This window comes from Macrotis lagotis, chromosome X (genome assembly GCF_037893015.1).
Source record: "Macrotis lagotis isolate mMagLag1 chromosome X, bilby.v1.9.chrom.fasta, whole genome shotgun sequence".
NCBI lineage: Eukaryota > Metazoa > Chordata > Mammalia > Peramelemorphia > Peramelidae > Macrotis > Macrotis lagotis.
In genome coordinates, this window is record NC_133666.1 from 240,038,552 (window position 1) to 240,061,947 (window position 23,396).

Below are 23,396 nucleotides of genomic sequence, written 5' to 3' on the forward strand. Positions count from 1 at the left end.
TCCCCCTTTCTTGCTTTAGGTAGAAAAGGATTTGCTTGTAGGTTTCTTTTGGATCATTAACTATTTTCTTATGTTTAATATTTTTTTCTTCTCAAAAGCACATGTTCTCAAGATGAAAAGCTCTCTGTAGTTAAAAAAACCCCTTTTGTGAGAAGTCGATTCAAGAGACCAAAACCAAATTTAGGAAGAGCAGTTGAAAAACGTGGTGGTTCAGGAGCTGAAAAATGTGAGTTGTTGGAGAAAATGGAAACAGGAAAATTGGGGATTAAGATACAACAGGATGCCATCTTCTCCCCTCAAGATGATGCCTTTCTCGTTCAAGAAAATGCTTCCCCTCTTCAAGTTAATTCCTCCCTCTGTCAAGATGATTCTTTGCCACCTCGATTCACTGCCTCTTCCCCTCAAGTTGAAGCAGACTCTCTTAAAGATGATTCTGTTCCTCCTCAAGGTGATTCCATATCCCCTCAAGTCCCTGACTCCCTCTCTCAACTTGCTGCCTTTCCACCCCAAGACTGTGCTCCCCCTCAAATCTATGACTTTCCTCTTCAGAATGACATCTCTCCCTTTCAAGATGATGCTTCTCTTGAAATTCAAGGTGATGCTTCCTCACTTCAAGAAAATACCTCTCCCCTTCAAGGTGGAGCCTCTCCCATTCAAAATGATGCTTCCTTAGTTCAAGGCAATACCCCCTCCCTTCAAGATGAAACCTCCCCCATTCAAGATGATGCCTCCCACCTTCAAGGTAAAGCCCCCCCCATTCAAGATGATGCCTTCTGCCTTCAAGGTGATGCTTCCCTCCTTCACGATGATGCCTCTCCCCTTCAAAATAAAACTTCCCTCATTCAAGGCAATACCTTACCCCTTCAAGGAGAAGCCTCTCCCATTCAAGATGATGCCTCCCACTTTCAAGGTGAAGCTTCTCTCATTCAAGATGATGCATCTCTCCTTCAGGGTGAACCCTCCCCCCTTCAAAGGGAGGCCTCCCTCGTTCAAGATAATGCCTCCTCCCTTCAAGGTGAAGTCTCTCCCCTTCAAGATGATGCCTCTCCCCTTCAAGGTGATGCCTTCCTTATTCAAGATGATGAATCTCTCCTTCAAGGCAAAGCCTCTCCCCTTCAAGGTGGTGCCTCCCTTCTTGAAGGTGATGCCTTCCTCCTTCAAAGCAATGCCTCTTCCCTTCAAGATGAAGCCTCCCCGCTTCAAGGGGAAGCCTTCTCCATTAAAGGCAGTACTTCCCCTCTTCAAAATGATGTCTTCCCCCTTCAAGGTGATGCCTCCTCCATTCAAGGCAAAACCTCCCCACTTCAGGGTAAAGCCTTCTCACTTCAAGGAAATGCTTCTCCTCTTCAAAATGATCTCTTCCCCCTTCAAGATGATGTCTCCTCACTTAAAGGTGATGCTTCCTTCTTTCAAGGTGAAGCCTCCTCCCTTCAAGACAGTACCTCCCCTCCCCAAGGTAACACTTCCCTACTTCAGGGTGATGTCTCCCCCCTTCAAGGCAAAGTTTCCTCCCTTCAAGGTGATGTCTCCTCTCAGGACAATACCTCACCTCCTCAAGTTGGTGCTTTTCCTGCTCAAGTCTATGCTTCTTCCTCTCCATTGACTGCTTCTTCTCTTCAGGTCATTGGTTCTCCCCATCAAGAAGATGCCTCTGTCTTTCAAGATGATGTCTCTTTCCCTCAGAGGGTTGCTTCTCCCACTCAAGAAGTTGTCTCCCCCTTTCAAGTTGATGTTTCTCCCCTTCAAGTTGATGTCTCCCTTCTTCAAATTACTTCCTCCTCTACTCAAGTAGTCACCTTCTCTCCTGAAGATGATGCCTCCCCTATTCAGGTCACTGTTTCCTGTCCTCAAGGTGATGCCCTTCCCATTCAAGACATCAACCACCCTAGTCAGAATGTAAGTGATGCCATTTGCTATTAAATAGTTTTTGAAACTTTTAGTCATGTTTGGCTAATATGAATAGCTGTGGCTAGTTAAACCCTTGGAATTAATTGTCTAAAGATTTCTGAATTTGGTTTCCCATTATTTCTTTCAGTCATATAACTTAGGCCCGACTGCCCAACCTTACTTTTAAAAGTTCTTATTGAAGCAATAGTCAATATATTTTAATTTGCAATTTCAGTGAGAGTTTTGCCTAAAGCTTGACTTCAATTAATAAAGCACCTAGTAAACCCACAGGTGGTGAGCTGCATAAAATAGCCCTAAATGGGTCTACCCTGACTGGAGTTATAGTCATAGACATAATCATGGACAAGAACATGGAGAGAGTTTGTCATGAAGTCAGCAAGACTAGGTTTTTGACCAACCTTTCTTACTTATACTGTATTAATGCAGCATTCACATTTCTGACTGTTTCTATATCTCTTCACTGGATTGTTGGACAATAATGTGAAACAGTGGAAGTAAAAATACTCTGAAACTATACCTCTTTGTTTTAAATACTTAATTTATCTTTCATAGTGTAGATCCACATTATTTCCTATAATTTCAGGATTACATGTTGGATATAAAGTGAAATCTGTTGTTCATGCTAATAAATATTTAAACATTTTATTCAAATAAAAATTTTTTTTGGGCTGAGAATAATTTGACAACTTGTTTTAATTATCTTAATGTTTTTCTAATGTTTGTGGTTGCCTTCTCTGCATTTAAAAAAAATTAATTCATTTGTGCAATATTTCTTTTAGGATGCAGCTGAATGTTCTCAGAAGACAGCAGTTAAATTTGAGAAACCAAGTCCAGGAAAGGGAAAAGCAGATCTGCTTTTAAATGAACAGACTCCCCAAAAGTTGGTAGATTCAGTGAGTTGTGAACTGGAAGAGAAGTCTCCATTTATAAATGCCCAAGAAAACAGTTTTGCTGTTTCTATAGGGTAAATGGTTTTACTTTTTTTTTTTTATTGTTAGGTGGAATGGGGGAAGGGAAAAATAGGATAAACTTTTTTAAAAATTCTATATATTTTTATTGTCACATAAAACATTTGAAAACTACTTTAGTTGATCTTTTGGTACCTAAAATGCCAAAGTAAACATATACAGTTCAACAATTTTTAATGAACATTTAGTCATTCTGTTTTGAGAATTGAGGAATTTTTATATGCATTTTCATTAATGCATATATGCATTCATTAATGAGTGGTGGTAGGTTTGTTTCCCTTTATTGGTTGCTTATATGGTAGAGATAATTTCTAGTTAGTTACAAATTGTATTAGATGACCTGTGAAGTTGCTTCCAGCTCTTAAGATTGTATGATTCTCTTTGCACAAAGATATAGTTAATGCCTGGAAGATATTAAGCTTAGATTTTCCTTTAAAATTTAATGAAGGGGCAGCTGGGTGGTGCAGTGGATAGAGCACCGGCCCTGGATTCAGGAGTACCTGAGTTCAAATCTGGCCTTAGACACTTAATAATTACCTAGCTGTGTGGCCTTGGGCAAGCCACGTAACCCCATTGCCTTGCAAAAACTTTAAAAAAAAAATCTATCTAAAATTTAATGAAAAGGAATTTATGTACTAAGCACTAACTAAATTCTGGGGCTATAACTAGAAAAACAACACAATATTTGCTTCCAAGTTGCTCATGTTATATTAGGGGAGATGCATTTTAAAAATATTATATTTGCTTATAATTTATTAATAACTATATTAAATGTTTTTAATCTAACAGATCTTAAGTAATTCATATATGAGGAAATAATTTATGTTCTTAATCTGCTGTGAATTTACAATAATTCAGAAAATCAAGTTTTATACCATTCAACTACTTTCTTTAAGCCTGATGTAATAAAAACCTTTATCTTTTTCCCTCCATTCCCTTGGACCCTTAGCATCAAGAGTTCCCAGCAAGAAATTAAGAAAAATGATATCCAACCTGCACAACAACGAACAAGGAGTCGATTTAAGAGACCTAGACCAAACATAAGCAAAGCAGAACGGAGAGGATCCAGGACAGCAGAAAAATGTGTTATTGAAGAAAAGGATAAAGAAGAAGGAATAATACAGCATAAGAATGAATCTGAAAGTGAATTCTTTACCCTTGTAAGTTAGTCTTCTGCAATTTTATTGAATTATGGCAGGAATGTTGATAGAGATGTGTGAATCACAACTCAGAAGCAATCCTAAAGATAAATTAGGCAAGTTGCTTATAGGGCAAATATCCATTACATTTATAGTAAACCATGTCAGGATTTTTTTTACTGGTACTTAAAGAAATTCTTCAGTTCTAGTTTTTCAATCTACTTGATGCAAACTGTGAACTGGGCATTTTTAATTAGTGTAACAGACAAGAAGGCAGGTAGCTGAGTAGATAGAGGCTGCTGGCTTAGAGTCTCAAGTTCAAGTCCTAATTTTGTGTGGAACACTAATTGCCTCAGGCAACTCTTTCAGACTATTAATTACAGATTAGGTACCAATTTGCATTGATATTGGAAGTTCCCCACTAGGTCTCCAATGAGATAGCAAAGTCACTTTTGAAGTTTACCAGTACAGGGCCGGCTAGGTGGCGCAGTGGATAAAGCACCGACCCTGGAGTCAGGGGTATCTGGGTTCAAATCTGGTCTCAGACACTTAATAAATAATTACCTAGCTGTGTGGCCTTGGGCAAGCAAGCCACTTAACCCCATTTGCCTTTCAAAAACCTAAAAAAAAAAAATTACCACTACTGAATAGATGGAAATGAATCCTTTTTATTATTTTCTGTTCTATTATTTGATGCTTAATAGGTACTGATCATGTCATACTCTTTTAAAGAAATACAAACCAGCAAATTTTATATATAATATGCAGACTGCCTAGTTTTAATCGTTATTATTGTTATTGTTCAGATAATTCCCAAGTATTTTCTGTATTATATAATATGACCTAACTTTGGTTTTTTAGCCAAATTCTAAAATTGAAAGTGAAGTTGTACCTTCTGAAGTCTACAATATGTGTGGAAGTGAGAATCAAGGGGTATCAGAACAAAAGTTGCAAGTTAGCAGAATTGACATTTTAAATGAACAAATAAGGTAAGTTTGGCATTGATATTATCTAAAAAAGTTTAGAATTAAAAATATGTATGACTTTTTTATATCTAATTTTGTCATCTATAGGATACCTATTTTTAATATAGTTATTTTATAGCCAAACTTTCTATCATTGAGTAATTTTGTTCCAAAAATATTTGCTATAAGTAATTACTTCTGTCTCTAAATTTCCTCTGCTGTTTTTCTTTTTAATTTAAAGCAAGGATAAATATAAACCTCCTGCTATAAGCCCAGCACAATTGAGAAGGAGTCGATTCCAAACAGCTAAGCCAAATTTAGGGAGAGTGTACAGAAAGAAAGAAGAATCTGAAACAGAAAAGATTGTGCCAGTTAAAAATGACACAAGAAAAGGAGAAGATACGTTGATGCAGCAAGGAAACTCTGATGCCCACCAGTCTCTAAAAGTGAGATTTTTTCTACCTCCTTCTACAGATTTTTTTTCATATCTTTATAAAAAAGATGCTACTATGTTTTAGTGGTTATTAGACTACTTCTTTTGTTTTGATAGTTTTTTTAATGAAAAATATTTAAATTATATATTGAGAAACCTCTTAGACTTGAATTTACCTTAGTTACCATCAGTGTTTTTATAATTTTATTTTAGTATTGCTCTTTTGTAAGACTATGTCTTTTAGAAAAATTAGGGTTAGGGTTAGGTCTTTTAGAAAAATTAGGGTTAGGGTTAGAGTTTTTTAGAGCCTCCTAACTTTAGTGAATATTCTAACTTGATCATGAAAGACAGCATACTTTTGGGAATCTTCTGCTTCTCTTCTTGGGAATTTAGGAGCTTTTAAATATTAAAAAGATTGTTGAATTTAATATGAATATTTTTGAGCAAGTTTAGATTAAGAATGATATGTGAAATCACATTGTGATACTTAACATTTTTAAAAATTTTATATTTAAGGATAAAACAGAATTACTGTCATCCCTGGGGATTGCAGCAAGAAAAGAATGTATGGGTTCCAGAGACTCTACATTGTCCCAAGAATATAGTCAGCCAGAAAAACTGGATTCCTATGACAGGCAGATGGAATATGCTGGTCACAGTGGTCCAGGAACTACTTCCTCATCTGGTGGTGTTGAAGAGCAATTTCTAAATAAATCAACAAGGTACAGTTTCATACCAGAATAATATTAATAAACACACCAACAATAATAGCATTTATGTAGCACTTTAACATGTACAAAGAACTTTGCAACTATCATATCATTTGATCTTTACCACAACCCTTGAAAGTAAGGGGCTATTGTTATCCTATTTACAGATGAGGAAACATATAAATGACTTATCCAGAATCAAATGGTTATTAATAAGTTTCTGAGGTGAGATTTGAACTGGAGCCTTCCCAACTCCAGATCCAATTCTCTATGCAGTATACCCACCTAACTACTTCTCATTTAATGTAGCATAGCTCCTCTGATTAGAAGATTAAATCTATCTCCTTTTATGAGTGCCTTTTATTTCTTCCATTCATAGAGGAAAAGAATTCCTTATTTATTCCTGTCAATTTCTTTTCTAAATTTTGATTATTCTTGTCCTTTTGTTTTATATTCTCCTTTTCCATGCCAGGTTAAAATCCGGTGCATGTTATGCATGAATGGAAACTGCCCAGGCAGTAAATATCTCCATTGACTTAAAAGTGAAACTAGGGAGGATAGATAGTGTTGGGATGGTGATGGGGAAATGGAGAAAAATATCCCAGGTATATTCTCCTGACATATGTGAGAAGCTGGAAGCCATTCATTCATTGTTCTGCCAATGTTTTAGTTTCTTTTGCCCTCTTTTGTTATAGAAATTAGATTGTAATAGGCCCCTTTAAAATTTTAAAAGTAGTAGAGGCTTTCTGTTATCAAGTTCCTTAAGATTAATGCCTCTTTTTCTTTGTTTTTCCTTTTTTTTTCATATACTTGTTCTATTTTCCATGTGGGTAGAAAGGAGAAGCTAGCTCAGAATGAAAGCTTTGCTATGAATTGTCACATGTGGTTAATCAAAATTCAGTTTACTTCTGAATATGGAATAATAATAATAATAGGAAGTTCTTACCAACTGAATTATAATTCTTCAAGGGAAAATAACCCATTACAGTGGGTGATGATAATTTTTGTTGTGATGACTTAAACTTATACTTCATTTTTAGTGGTCTTTATTGTTAATAAAACTTCCTAAAAAGTATTTTGTGTCTAGTGACCACAATATATCTTAAAATGATTATTTAGATATACACAACAATCAAAAGAACCATATTGTCTGAAAAATAGTCTGACTCGAAGACTAGTTACCTCCTCAACTTCTGAATGTGAGATGGATAATATTGACAGGAGATTGCAGCGGAAATCCAAACAAAATCTCACCAAAGGACGTGGATCCAAACGTGTCCGTGGCAGGATTTCCAGGAAGGAGCCTAGGACCTCAAAGGCAGTATTAGTGACACTCCGAGCTTCTCAGGAAGAGGATGAAGAGGATATAGAAGACCTTGAGTCTGAATATGAGGAAGAAAACTACCATCTTGCACCAGAAGAAGTCAACAAGGCGCCAGTGTTTGTACCTATAGGGCTCCGATCACCAGAACCTGTTTCTGCCCAAATTGAGGAAACCATGGAAGAGGTATGCTAAGTTTGATTCCTTGATATTGTATTATTTCTTAGATTTGTTTCAGTTTTATGTGATATTTTCTTGTTTTGATCATAGGATTTAAAACACTTAAGTTGCCTCAGACTATTTAAACCCATTAAAATAAGAAAACAGTGTGCACTCCCATGTTCTGGGTTTAGCTCTGAGGGCAAGCCCAATAAAATGAAAATAGATTGAAAAGAGAGGGGAGGAGGGACAACTATTTTGACATGGGCATCAAAACTTTCCAGTATATCTGTGTTCTGTAACATGGTCGTTACTTTTTGGATCTCATTGACTGGGGCATAATAGTTGGGCCTAGTGTGATTATATTTTTCTCATTTCTTCAGTAAATGTGAGTCTCAACACTTTGTCCTCTTTAGCTAACCACAGACATCTCAGGATCCAGGAATTGGAGTGAAGACTCCCCGAGCCACTGATTATAATGGCTATTAGAAAACCAGAAGTCTAAGAAGCATGGCAGGTTTTGATGGTAGCAGTGACAGTATAATAAACTGATGTCATTTAGTCATGGGATCTGACCAGAAGTAAAGGAATAGCTCAAAAGATTAAGTTTCATTTATGTCCATAGGAGTAACAATGCAACATACCTTCACAGGTCATTAACAGGAATGATTACTTTCAAAGATTCCCTAGAAAATTAGAAGCAAAGAAGCTTGAAAATAATTAGGAAGGAAATTAAAATAGTGTTGATGATAAAATAATCTTTATTATGAGTGCTACCAAAAATTCAGAGGGTACCAGTAAAGTTGGGAAAGAAAATTCATACTGAGGGGCAAAAAACCCTACAAAAATTCCAACGAAAACACAGGTTAATTTTTTTTTTTCTCTTTTTAAAATTTTATTTGGACTTTTACTATTTTCCCCCTAATCTTACTTCCCTTCCCCCACTCCCCACAGAAGGCAATTTCCCAGTCTTTACGTTGTTTCTATGGTATGCTTTGATCCAAATTGAATGTGATGAGAGAGAAATCATATCCTTAAGGAAGAAACATAAAGTATAAGAGATAGCAAGATCAGACAATAAGATATCAGTTTTTTTTTCTAAATTAAAGTTCATAGTCCTTGGTCTTTGTTCAAACTCCACAGTTCTTTCTCTGGATACAGATGGTATTCTCCATTGCAGACAGCCCAAAATTGTCTCTAATTGTTGCACTGATGGAATGAGCATGTCCATCAAGGTTGATCCATCATCCTCATGTTTCTGTTAGGGTGTACAGTGTTTCTCTGGTTCTGCTCATCTCTCTCAGCATCAGTTCATGCAAATCCCTCCAGGCTTCCCTGAATTCCCATCCCTCCTGGTTCCTAATAGAACAATAGTGTTCTATGACATACATATACCATAGTTTGCTAAGCCATACCCCAATTGAAGGACTTGATTTCTTTGCCACCACAAACAGGACTGCTATGAATATTTTTGTACAAGTGATGTTTTTACCCTTTTTCATCATCTCTTCAGGGTAGAGCCAATAGTGGTATTGCTGGATCAAAGGGTTAAAAACACAGGTTAATTTGACCATTTACTTAGTAATCAATTTTGCCAAAATTAACTCTGTGACACTGCAGATAGCAGATAAAATATTCTACACTCATACTTATTTTTGAGAGAAGAACAATGAATGAAAATTAGTTGCCTTGAGGCGGCTAGGTGGCCTAGTGGATAAAGCACTGGCCTTGGAGTCAGGAGTACCTGGGTTCAAATCCGGTCTCAGACACTTAATAATTACCTAGCTGTGTGGCCTTCGACAAGCCACTTAACCCCACTGCCTTGCAAAAAAACCTAAAAAACAAAACAAAACAAAAAAAGAAAATCAGTTGCCTGATAACAGGGAAACAAGTTTTATGGTATATATGCCTTTGGGGACTATGTAGAATTATTCTGATAGATATTCTGCAGATAGCAATTTGTCATGATTGTCATTAGAGAAAGGTTTCGTTTATATTCCTTTTGCTAGGGCATGCAAATTACAATATATTTTAACTAATTCATCAAAAAGGATTGATATCCTATTCTCCAAACATGTTTAACTGTTATTGTGCCTTGTGTTTTATAAAATAGTTTTTTTTTAAGTGCCTTTTAGGGGCAGCTAGGTGGCGCAATGGATAGAGCACCGGCCCTGGAGTCAGGCATACCTGAGTTCAAATGCTGGCCTCGGATACTTAATAATTACCTAGCTGTGTGGCCTTGGGCAAGCCACTTAATTCCATTTTTCTTGCAAAAATCCTAAAAATAAATGAAAATAAATTTTAAAAGAGTGCCTTTACTTTTTAGTTCATTTTAGCTTCACAACAGCCTAGTTAAAAATATAGCAAAAGGTTTAATTTCCATTTTCCAGTTAAGAAAATTGAAACCCAGAGAATTTTTATGTCTTGTTTAGATCTAGCACTTAATTCAGGGTACTGATATGTTTACTTTTAATTATTAATCTTGTTTATTCCACATTCCCAATAGAACTACCTTCCATAAAGCCAGATATGTTATGAAGAAATTGAAGAGAAAATGTGTTTAGAGATTAGGACCAGAAAATGATGACAAAAGATAATAAGGTGTAGTTGTAATCAGTATGTAAGAACAGTATCTCTAGTTGTACTTTAAAAAAAATTTTGCATTATTTTGAGTTTTTAGCATTTTTATTTATAGTCCTTAAATTTGAACTTATTTATGATATTGTAATTCCAATATCTTGATTTCCTACAGTTTGTTCAGCCATTCCCCAAATTAGCTGTTCCAGTTTTTCTTTGGATAACAGAATATAACAGCAATAAACATCTCTGTACAGAGGGAAAAAAAAGATAAGGTTTCAGGGACTTAAGTATGGGTAAGATTACTGGTTAAGGAAAATTAAGAAAATTGTCTTATTAGCCAGTACACTTTTGCTAATATTAAGTAGGGATTATTATCTTTCAATCCTTAACTATGAACTATGAGCATGGAACATTGGTTTAGGTTGGCAAACATTTTATTTTCTGTATGTGTTGGATCCCCTTATCAAGCTATGAACTTTGAAAAGAAATTTTTTAATATATTTTGTTCTTCCAACTACATGTAACAGTAGTCTTTACCATTTTTCTTTGCAAGGTTTTGAGTTTTATATTTTATTACCTCCCTCCCTTCCCTCCACCTCCCCTTGACTAAAAGGAATCTGATATAGGCTCTACATTTATAACCATGGTAAACATAGATCCATAGTGATTGTGTTGGGAGAGAAGAATCAAATCCAAACGGAAAAAAAGAGAATATTAGAGAGAAAAAAATAATATAGTACATAAGACAGAAAATTGAAGATAATAAGCTTTGGTCTTCATTTAAGCTCCACAGTTTCTTCTCTATCTAGGGATGATATTTTTTCCTTCATCAGTCTTTTAAAATTGTCTTTATTGTACTGCTGAAATGAACAAGTCCATCATGGTTGATCATCATTCAATGATGCTGTTGATGTGTATAATGTTCTTTTGGTTCTGCTCATTTTACTCTGCATCAATTCATGCAAGTCCTTCCAGGCTTTTCTGAAATCCTGTCCCTCATGATTTCTTATAGAACTATAGTATTCCCTCTCATACATATACCTCAGTTTGTTCAGCCATTCCTCAATTGATGAGCATCTCCTCAATTTCCACTTTTTGCCACTATGAAAAGAGGTTCTATGAACATTTTTGTACAGGTGATGTTTTTACAAAACCTTTTTCATGATCTCTTCTGGACAACAGACCCCAGTAATGATATTGCTGGATCAAAGGGTATGCATACTTTTACTGTCCTTTGGGCATAAGAAATGTTTTATTGATATTTCATTTTGGGGTTTTGTTTTTATATTACAGTCATTTTTCCAAAAATAATTCCCTACTTTGTTAATTAGGGATTATATCTAACAATATATTCATCATAATATACCCATAATGACCCTAATCTCTAATCAGAGAAGTATGTTTTGTCATCTACCCTCTGTTACCAAGATGTATCATACTAATCAGCTATATCGATATTATTTAGTTACATTATTAAAGTCATTTTGTGTAGTATTCTCATGGTTCTGCTTTCTTCATTCTGTATCAGTGAATCCATATTGTTCTGCTTCAAATCATTATTCTATTTGTGTGTGTGTGTGTGTGTGTGTGTGTGTGTGATACATAAGTAAATTTATTAAATTGATACCCAGTCAGTAGATGTGTCCAGTAGTGACAGTGAAGGAATTTGAACAGGTTAGTGACTTTTCTTGCATAATTCCAAATTTTTTCCAGAATTGTTGGAACACTAAACAGTTTTGCCAGCAGTGTATTTGTTGGACTTTCTTCCCAAAGCTCCTTCAAACCCTCTCCCAAAGCATCCAGTTCTTTTTTTTTTAAACATTTTTGACTTAATTTAGTGGTTTGGGGCGGCTATGTGGTTCAGTGGATAGAGCACTGGCCCTGGAGTCAGGAATACCTGAGTTCAAATCCGGCCTCAGACACTTAATAATTACCTAGCTGTGTAGCCTTGGTCAAGCCACTTAACCCCATTGCCTTGCAAAAACCTTAAAAAAAAGGAAAAAAAATTAGTGGTTTGTAAGGTGTTTTCTGAGAGTTTTTAAAATTTGTGTTTCTTTTATTACTAGGGATCATGATTTTTTTTTTATATGGTAATTGGTAGGCTACAATTTTTCTATTGAGAACTGTTTATTTCCTTTGACCATTATCTCTTGGGCAGTCACTTTTTGAGTTATAGTTTTCAATTCCTTATATATGATAGTTATCAAACTTTAATCAGTGATATCTCATAGAAGTTTTCTTTTTCCTGCTTTATAGTTTCTTTTGCTATTTATCTGATTTTGTTTCTGCAAATTTTTTAAACTTTCTTTATTCAAATTATCTGTTTTACCTTTTGTGATGTCTTTTGTCTCTCATTTGGCTATATGAATTTTCTCCCAGTTACAATTCTGTAAGAGTTCTTGTTCTACTAGCTTTTTAACTTAATTTATTTAATTTAAAGAAATTTAATTTCTTATAATATGACCCTTTTACATTCATATTATTTACCCATTTCTAGTTTATAATAGTATATGGTGCCATAAGCTTTTTTATATCCTTAAATCCTTTCTATATAAGCACCTAAGCAAGTACTTGACATGAGATTAAATTCTCAGGTTGAATATGAAGTTTTCGAATTTGGTATTGCTAAATTTTTATTTCCACATGAAATAACAAAATATTTTCATTTCTATAGCTTGAAATTTCTGTGAACGTCCCAGATGTACCTTGCATTACTCTTACTGAACATCTCCTTCCTGATGTAAATATGTCAAATGAAGTTTTGAATCAGGAAGAAAATCTGAATGCCACAGTTGTAAGTATACTCTTCAATTTGTTTCCTTTAATTCATTCATAGGCACTCAAAAATAATTGAAGCAATATTGTCTCAGATAATTTACACATAAATAATAGTTAATGATATGTAAAATTGAGACTAATAATGGTATATTATGAATAGGTTATTACATGTGGGTTTCTTTGTAACCCTACTGTGGAACTCGCTTGACCAATGCTGATGTAAATTCTATTACTTAATTTATTACGCTGATCTATTTTATTTAACTTTCTAAAATTTCAAAATTTTATTTTTTTATTCATTTAGAATTTTACAATTTTTTCCCTAATCTCATTTCCCCCCATCCCCCACAGAAGGCAGTCTGTTAGTCTCTTTGTTTTGTTTTGTTTGTTTTGCAAGGCAGTGGGGTTAAGTGACTTGCTCTTGGTCATATAGCTAGATAATTATCTAGTATCTGAGACCAGATTTGAACTCAGGTCTTCCTGACTCCAGGGCTGGTGCTCTATCCATTGTGTCACTTAACTATCCTTAGTCTGTTAATCTCTACATTGTTTCCATGGTTTACATTGATCTAAGTTAAATGAGAGAGAAATCATATCCTTAAGGGAAAAAATGAAGTATAAGAGGATAGCAAAATTACATAATAAGATAATGGTTTTTCTGCTCAGGCTGATCTATTTTAAGTGAAGCCCCCCCCCCCCCCCCTTTCCCCAGTCTTTCAATAATCCCTTAATTCTTTGTAATGAATTAATACAAATTGTACATTGTTCCGAATATATTCATTTCCAAGTCATTTGGTAATTGCATTTATTGTTTTATGTTAACCTTATTTATTAAAGATTTGAAGTCATAGATTTTAATTTATATTTCTAAACTTTATAACATTCATTTTCTATTTTATATCTGTCTTTCCTTGCAAAAGGGATATTTTCAGACTTGTTTTTATTTAGGTTGTAGCTGACAGGAGAGATGTCTTGAGTAATTTATGATAATGATGAAGAAGGAGAGACAGGAATGATCAAGTGGTGTAACTCTGGAGCTTTTATTTGTGACAAGGATGCAAAGAAAGAGGAAAATAGTAATAGTGAATAGTTTTACCTTTTTGTACTTGTAATTTCATGAATAGTGATAAATTAAAAAAAGAAAATCAAACTTTAGAATTATCAAAAGACAAACACCCAGTGGCACATTGCACTATAGATAAGGTGCTCAACCAATGCTTTGGAAGATAATTTAGTTCACTTTTCTCCCCTCTTTTTTTTTAAGGAAATTACTCCAATTGAATATCCTGAAGAAGATGCAGGTAACTTTTAATAGGGAAACTACTTAAGTAACAATTAGTAAACTTAGTAATTGAATGAAAGTGATAGTGAAGAACTCTCTAGAGGTTTGAACTCTAAAGGACTGTATTGAAGAATTTTATGTATGTTAAATATATATTAAACATTTATAGAGCACCTACTTTATACCCAGAGTATATTTAACATAGATGAAAGAATATTGTCATTTGATACTATCAAGAGATTTCTATTCAAATGTGGTATATAATGACTTTCAGTGCTAAATTAAACTGATCAAATAATTCAGGGTCTCATGTTGATATTTCCTCATGTTTCATTGTAAGATGTGGACAATAGTATAATAAAGGAGAGGGACAGTATTTTCAAATAGATTCTTTAAAAATAAATTTAAATAAACTGCTTTCTACAATAATCCTTTTCTTCAGACTTGTATAAATTGGTTTATAGGTGTCAACGATGGAAGCACAGAAGCAGCTATAGCTTTACTTACAATGGGAAATCAGGTGTTGCAGTCAGAGACAAATACTGAAGGTAAGAACAAGATAGGTTTTTGGAAGAAAAAGAAAGAATTTCCTCAAAGTGTTTTCCACCATTTTAACTGAAGATGAATTTGTAGTCTTTCATGTATCAAAAATATTTTTAGCACTAAGATACTAAGACATGGAATTTTGAGTTGTTTTTCTAATAGTGGTACTGTATAGTAGTTTTTCAGTAGGATGTATCTCTTGTAGACCCTCACTGGCTCAGAAGTATTTACCATAAATGAATGTACATCTGCCCTCAGTGGAAAGAGGCAGACTCCACACTTGATATATTTTTGCTTAGATTGTTTGCACAGCAGTAACTGTTCAGTGTCTTATCACAGAAGTAAATCTGCAATCCTAATCTTTTTGACCCAGTTCCATGTCATTCTTTTTTGCCATTATTTATAATTATCTACATAGTATATGTAACCATTGTGTACCTACACACTTGGATGTGCTTAATTCCTTTAATGAATTTCGCAGAAGTTGTGAATTTTAAAATCAGAGAGTACTACAAAGATCATCTAAACTAATCTGTTATAAATGTGGACCCTGATGCCAAAAGAGGTTAAAGAACTTAGATGTGTCTTTTGATACTATGTAAGAGCTAGGACTAGAACTTCAATCTTCTGACTCCTGGAACTATGCTGCTTTCATTGTAAACTCTCAGGATGTTTGTTTATTTTTTGAAATAATAATTTAAATAAAGATGCATTATTTTTTCTTAAATCTATTGTAATACTTCCTATAATATAGCATATAAAGGCTTAAGTTCTTCACACATTCATTAAATTAACATAGCATTTGGGGCAGCTAGGTGGTTCAGTGGATAGAGCACTGACCTTGGAGTCATGAGGACCTGAGTTTAAATGTGGCCTCAGACACTTAGTAATGGCCTAGCTGTGTGACCTTGGGCAAGTCACTTAATCCCATTGCATTAAATTAAAAAAATTTAAAGAAAACCATAGCATTAAGTTATTCTCATGCAGTTATGCAATTTGCCATAGTATCACATTTGTTATTTAAATAAATATCCATTTTGAAATCCATCTAAATGAGATTTTGTTATGAGTAGCATAAAAGATTCCTTAGAAACCCATTTCACCGAAATATTTGATCTGCTAATATTCAGACCATATTAGACCTAAACTTCATTATAATAAAAATTTTTAAGGTATATCTTTAAATGTAATTAATTCTTCATTATAGAATTGTTCGTATAGGATTATTGCTTCATTGGATATTAAATTAATTCATTTGAAAATCTCCTTATTACTATCATTTCTTCTTCTCTTTTCATACAATAGGAATAGTATGTGTGCTTCCTGAACATGACTTAAGAAAACATAGTTCCACTTCTAATCCAGAGACCTTTGACCACAGGGTGCTTCTTGAACATCAAGTGCTTTCTTCAACAGTCCCTAGTACATTTCTTACAGCAGTGGATGAAAATGAGAGTATATCAGAGGAGCAAAGTAATGGAAAAGAAATGAACATGCCTGGGCAAATAAAGAAAAATTCTGTACCTTCCAGGTTAATTTCATGGGTTTTTCTTTATAGATCTAATTTCTTTTGACTAGTAGTATAAAATATAAATTATCTTGTCATTTAACAGCACAATTTTAAATTAACTGCTTAAATATACCAGATAGTATTGAGGCATATTTGTTCATAAAATGCAAATCAGAATAAGTATTGATGGTACTAGTTTCTTAATTTTGAAAAAAGCAATTGGCTTCTTTCTCTTTATGTTTCACATTGATGATATATCATGGTATATTCATCCTATGTTGAAATTTATTTAAACCTATCTAAAGTAGTTAGACTATTTTATGAACATTGAACCAAACTTTCTCTTTACTTTTTAACTCCTTCCTAGTTAGTTTGACATTTGGAAACTGATTGTCTTAGACTAATAAGATTATTGTGCTTATAATACAGGAAGAGATTCGGCATTAATTTTTTTATTTTTTTGCAAGGCAGTCGGATTAAATGACTTGCCCAAAGCCACACAGATAATTATTATTAAGTGTCTGAGTTGAACTTAGGCTCTCCTGAGTCCAGAACCTGAGTACCACCTAACTGCCAAGATAGGGGTATTTATGAAAGATTTTTATTTTGTGTTTTTCTTCCTCCTGTAGTGATGAGTCTTCTAAAAAGACAGGTTCACTGAGAACACGAAGCAGATTTCCTAAACCCAAACCAAACCTTAGTAAAATACTTGGAAAAGATAGACATGTTCGTCGGAAAGCTACTAGTCTTCCTGTGACTGTGGATCAACAGGCTGACATTCAGAATGGTGAGTGTTGTGGTTCTTATTGTAGAAGATAAAGGTGCTTTTGGTCCCACATTTGAAGTGGAATCTTATATCTGGTGGGAATCTGCTTCTCTAACTTTAGCTTGGCCTTCTGGTTTTTCATTTATAGGCTTTCTCATATTTAAAGACAGCATTTAAGTTATCCCCTAAATCTTTTTTGATGGGCTAAAAATTCTCACTTCCTTAATTCTTATTGAACTGGTTTCTATTTTTATACTTATCCTGTTCACATTTTCTTGGAGACATTCTAACTTATCATTGTCTTCCCTAAAATATTGTATCCAGAACTGACCATTATATTCCAGGTGTGATTTGACAGTATAGAATTCACGGGGACTATCTCCTCAGAATTTCTATTAATGTAGCCTGAGATGGCATTCATTACCTTCTTTGGTTATAACTTCAATTTTTTCACTCATATTAAGTTGGCTCTTCACAAACCCCTTTTCATATAGTCACAAATAAAAGGTCATTTTCATATAGTCACATCTCCTAGATAAACTGTTTGCTTCTTTGAATATCTTAAGTGTATTAAGAGAAGCCTAGATAGTGTATAGAATGAGAGCAATAATAGCTATCTACTGACATGGTTACCACATTTAAGGCAGGACATTAACAAACTAAAATAGAAGACACCATTTAGGATGGTGAGAGGACTGGAGAATATGCCATATAAGGGTCAGTTGAATGAACTTGAGACATTTGCGATAGAAAAAATAAAATTTTAGGGGTAGCAATATTCACTATTCATATATGCTAAGAAGGGCTGTCAAATGGAAAAGGGGCTATGTATTTTATTCCTTTTAGTCTTAATTTGTTTTGCATGCCCTCAGGTTCTGAACTGGAGCAGTGACTAGAAGTGCATAGACACAGATGTAGTTTTCATTTCAAGAAGCACTTAATAATTAGAGCAGTAGGAAAAAGTGGAATGTCCTCCATTGAAAGTTTATGGCAAGGGGCGGCTAGGTGGCGCAGTGGATAGAGAACCAGCCTTGGAGTCATGAGTACCTGGGTTCAAATCCGACCTCAGATACTTAATAATTACCTAGCTGTGTGGCCTTGGGCAAGCCATTTAACCCCATTGCCTTGAAAAAAAAATCTAAAAAAAAAGTTTATGGCAAAGATGGCAACAAGAAAGGATCATGTCTTAGGCGCTCTCTCATAAAACTCATAAGCTGAGGACTCTAACTAAACTTTCGAGACAGAACCCACAAAGGGACCCAGTGAGGCAGTTCTCCTACTCAAGGTAACCTGGAAAAGAGCAGAAAGGCTCTTCTCCCCCGGGGTTGGAGGGGTGGCATGCCAGAGGGGTGGCCTGCCAGAGCCAAAGAACTTCAGCCTCCAGGAGGCAGCCCCAGGGTTCTGGGTGCCCAGTCCTCAGAGCACACAGTCTTGGTCTTTCTGCAGCCCAGATCCAGGAACAGAAGCAAGCAGAGGTGGTAAGCAGGAGCTCCCAGGGCATGAGCCCATTGAACCTAGGGAGGGGAGTGAAGAGAGACTGCAGAGCTCTGTCCTCTGCCCTTGGAACAGGACTCTGGGGTTCTGACCACATTGAGATCCTGATCACAATCTAGGCGCCCCCCCACCTATATGGTCATTCACAGACCAGGAGGGAGGACAGAGCCTCACACACTGAGACCCTTGTGGGAGTGTCCCAGAAGCTCAGGAAGCACCCCCAAACCAGAGCCAGGCTGGGAAAAATCAGCAAGCAGAGAAATAAGAGGAACACCATTGAGAAATATTTTGCAAATGAGCCCAAGAAGGATCAAAATACTCAGTCTGAAGAAGAGGAAACACAAGCTCCTACACCTAAAGACTCCAAGAAAAAACAGAAATTGGGCTCAGGCTATGACAGAGCTCAAAAAAGACTTTGAAAATCAAATGAGGAAGTTAGAAGAAAAACTGGGAAAAGAAATGAGAGAGATGCAGGAAAAACATGAAAAATGAAGTCAGCAGCTTAGTCAAGTAAATCCAAAAAAATGCTGAAGAAAATAGCATGCTAAAAACCAGCTTAGGTCAAATGGATAAAACAGTTCAAAAAGTTATTGAGGAGAAGAATGCTTTAAAAAGCAAAATTGGCCAGATGGAAAAAGATAAGAAAGCTCTCTGAGGAAAACAAATCCTTCAGATAAAGAATAGAACTCAGGGAGATTGATGAATTTACCAGAAATCAGGAATCAATACTTCAAAACCAAAAAAATGAAAAATTAGAAGAAAATGTGAAATATCTCATTGAAAAAACAACTGATATGGAAAACAGACTTAGGAAAGATAATTTAAAAATTATTGGAATACCTGAAAGTCATGATCAGGAAAAGAGCCTTGACATCATTTTCAAAGAATTACTATAGGAAAATTGCCCTGATATTCTAGAAGCAGAGGGCAAAATAGAAATGGAGAGAATCTACAGATCCCCCCGAGAAAGATCCCAAAAAAAACAACCCCTAGGAATATTATAGCCAAGTTCCAGAACTCCCAAGTCAAAGAGAAAATATTACAAGCAGCCAGAAGGACACAGTTCAAATATCGTGGAGCTGCAGTCAGGATCACACAGGACTTAGCAGCAGCTACATTGGAAGCTCATAGGGCTTGGAATACAATATACCGGAAGGCAAGAGAGCTTAGAATGCAGCCAAGAATGAACTACCCAGCAAGGCTGAATGTCCTCTTCCAGGGAAAAAGATGGACTTTCAATGAACCAGGGGAATTTCAAATGTTCCTTTTACAATGGCCAGAGCTGAACAGAAGGTTTGATCTTCAGATACAGGACTCAGGTGAAACATGGAGATTGGAGGAGAGGGGGGGAATATGAGAGACTTATGATGATGAACTGCATGTATTCCTTTATAGAAAAATGACACTAATAATACTCATATGAACCTTCTCAGTTAATAGAGCAGGTAGAGGGAGCTTTTATAGTTGAAGCACAGGAGAAAGCTGAATTTGAAGATAAAATATGGTGTAAAAATGGAGTCAATAGAAAAAAAGGGAAATGTGATGGGAGAAAGAAAAAGAAGAGGAGGAATAGGCCAAGATATTTCATATAATAAGATTTTTCTTTATTACAATGAGCTAGTGCAATGATATAGAAGGGGGGAAGGCAAGGGGGAATGAGGGAATCTTTGCTCTCATCAGAGGTGGCTAGGAGAGGAAACAGCATATATACTCAATGGGATATAGGCATCTGGAGTAAGAAGGGGAAGAGCAGGGGGAAGGGGTGGGATGTGAATGATAGAGGAGAGGATGGACCATGGGGGGAGAGTGGTCAGATATAACATTTTCTTTTTTACTTCTTGCAAGGGACTGGGATTGGATGGCCTGTCTGGGACCATAGGGCCAGGTGGATTCTGGGCCTAAGGGGTGGTATGGGGGCTCAGGGGTTCTTGGCCCCAGGATCAGGGATCTGTCTGCTGCGCCACTCAGCGACCCTACAGCAGAGTCAGAGTGAAAGGAGAAAGAAAATATAGTACATGGTAGTGGAGAAATAAGAAAGGGGAGGGAGTTGCAATCAGTAATGGCAAAATTGGAAAAATATAGAAGCAACTTTTGCAATGGACTTATCATAAAGAATGTGATCCACCCATGACAGAGTTGTTGGTGTTAGAAAAAAGACTGAAGCACATTTTTTATTACTATTATTTAGGGTAGGGTGCAGGGCAAATGGGCCTGGGTGGCCTGTCTGGAGACACATAGGAGGGTGATCGTTGGTTGTCTGAGGCCGGATTTGGACCCAGGTGCTCCTGGCTCAAGGGCCAATGCTCTGTCTGCAACCCAGCTACCCCTACTATTATTACTATTTTATTTTGGGGGGGGGTTGGGTTTGTTTTTTTTTTTTTTGGTTTTTGCAGGGCAGTGGGGTTTGAGTGGCTTGCATGTCACACGGCTGGGTGATTGTTGGGTCTACAGGGCCGGATGTGGGCTCAAGTGTTCATGGCGCCACCTGGCCATACCTACAATTATTACTATTATTTTTTTTTAATTTTAATTTTTTTCTCTCCCCTTTATCACTCAAGCAAGTCTAGATTTATGGGGGGAGGGGGTATTTCATTTACTCTTAAATGAGAATATTTTATTAATGTAAAAAAATTATTTGTACAAAATGAGAATAATTATTTAAAAAAACAAGAAAGTTAATGGCAGGGGCGGCTAGGTGGCGTAGTGGATAAAGCACCGCCCTTGGAGTCAGGAGTACCTGGGTTCAAATCTGGTCTCAGACACTTGATAATTACCTACCTGTGTGGCCTCGGGCAAGCCATTTAACTCCATTTGCCTTGCAAAAACAAAAAAAAGAAAAAAGAAAAAGAAAGGTAAATGACCCCTTTCACAAGCAAAGATTAGATGTTTACTTGTTTTCAATATTATAAAAGGTTTTTTTAAATCTTAGCTTTTATTGATAAATCTTTTGATTTTTATATCACCTTAATTTCTAAATATATCCTCCTCACCCCTTAAAAAAATAAAACAAAAAAAAAGGTTTGAGTAAAACATAACATACAATGTGCATTTTTGGTCACCCAGTATTTTTTTTTTTTTTTTTTTTTTTTTGCTTTTTACAAGGCAATAGGGTTAAGTGCTTTACTCAGGATCACACAACTAGGTAATTATTAAATGTCTGAAGCCAGATTTGAACTCATTGCTCCTGACTCCTGGTGCTCTATCTACTACACCACCGTAACTGCCCCCAGAGTTGTATTTTCTTCACTTCTAAAAAAACAAGTTCACTGAGAACACAAAGCAGATTTCCTAAACCCAAACCAAACCTTAGTAAAATAGACATGTTTGTTGGAAAGCTACTAACCTTCTGTAATTGTGGGTCAACAGGTTAACATTCAAAATAGTGACTGTTGTGGTTTTTTTGGTAGAAGATAGACGTGCTTTTGGCCCCACATTTTGAATTTAAGGCATTATGATATTATAATTACATTGCATTCAGTTTCTTCTTTGATTCTTTCTCTTTAGATTCTTGTAGTTGTATGTATTCTTTTCTTGGTTCTTTCATTGTTTTCATCAGTTCATATAGATCTTTCTTTGCCTCTGAATATTTTGGAAGGAATTCTTGATCAGGTACAATGATGCCAGAAATCCTTGCTAACTCTTAAGTTCTACAGTTTTATATTCAACACTGTTAAATTTCATCTTTTTTTCTTCAGCCTTAGAGGCAGAATAGTAGGAAATCTAATCCTGAACTTGGAATCAGGAAGAATTGGGTTCAGATACTTGTTAGTTGTGTGCTATAATCTGCTGATTGATCTGTCTTCCACAATTTTCTCCTCATTCCAGTCTATTCTCCACTCAACTGTCAAAGTGATCTTACCACGTACTCTCCCATCCCCCTTCCCCAATCTTCCCTCCAGCCCTACATCAGTAAATTTCTTTGATTTCCCTATGACCTTTGAGTTTGAAGATGAAATTAGTTACAAAATCATACTAAATTAAGTATAAGATAATATAAAAATTATAGTCTTCTGATTTTAAGAGTTGATCTTAACCCATTTTCTTCTCTTTGTCTTACATCTTACTTCTCCCACCCCCCACCTTCCTCACTGTGCAGACCAGTGACACTGACCTTGCTAATTCTCATTCAAAGGCATTCCACCTCCAACCTTGACATTTTTTACTCTCTCCAATGCCTGGAGTGCTCTCCTTCCCTGGCCTCCTTCAAGTTCAAACTAAAATTCTGCCTTTGACCGAAAGCCTTTAATTCTAATGCCTTCCCTTTGTTGATTATTTCTAGTGTATTTTGTTTATGGCTTATTTGTTTATAGTTGATTTTATGTGGTCTTCTTCATTAGAAAATGAGCTCTTTGAGGGAAGGAATTGTTTTTTGATTTTCTTTGTATTCCTAGTGGTATCTGGTATAGAGTGGGTGCTTAATCATTGATTATTGACTTGTTCTTCATCTCAATCATTTTGTTTGAGTTCATCACCTTACTTTTAAGTTCATCTTTATTTTTGGATCATCCTCCTAAGTTGAAGTATTAGACTATCATACCTTACCTATCTGTTCTTTGAAAAGTCTTTGAAATTTCCTTTTCCTTTTTCATCTTTTAACATCTGTTGATCACTTCTTCCTGAGATTGTTTAATTTTTATTTTTTATTTTATTTATTTTTTATTTATTTACTATAGTTTCCTTCTTATTGTTTGTATCATATCCAAAATACCAATTCTCCCTTCATTACTTGGATTACTTCTAAAAGACATGGAATGTTTATTAACAAGGCAAAGATAATTTGTGAGAAGCACATAATTACAGTTTTAAGACTGTAAATAAAAATAGACATAGATATTATTTT

The 23,396-nt window shown here is 35.5% G+C and overlaps 1 protein-coding gene across 4 annotated transcripts in view; it reads left to right on the forward strand.

The window, feature by feature from the left end:
* Positions 1–23,396, forward strand: part of BDP1 (BDP1 general transcription factor IIIB subunit) — a 102,034-nt gene that overhangs the window by 59,883 nt on the left and 18,755 nt on the right. For 3 of the 4 annotated variants that reach the window (XM_074204211.1, XM_074204212.1, XM_074204214.1), the window contains 12 exons: positions 99–1,896; positions 2,688–2,872; positions 3,826–4,036; positions 4,877–5,004; positions 5,222–5,426; positions 5,930–6,135; positions 7,243–7,630; positions 12,858–12,977; positions 14,226–14,262; positions 14,708–14,791; positions 16,092–16,317; positions 16,926–17,083. In XM_074204211.1, the coding sequence (XP_074060312.1) occupies positions 99–1,896; positions 2,688–2,872; positions 3,826–4,036; positions 4,877–5,004; positions 5,222–5,426; positions 5,930–6,135; positions 7,243–7,630; positions 12,858–12,977; positions 14,226–14,262; positions 14,708–14,791; positions 16,092–16,317; positions 16,926–17,083 (3,746 nt within the window). The remainder of the gene's footprint in view (positions 1–98; positions 1,897–2,687; positions 2,873–3,825; positions 4,037–4,876; positions 5,005–5,221; positions 5,427–5,929; positions 6,136–7,242; positions 7,631–12,857; positions 12,978–14,225; positions 14,263–14,707; positions 14,792–16,091; positions 16,318–16,925; positions 17,084–23,396) is intronic. The other variant, XM_074204213.1, reaches the window with a different exon arrangement.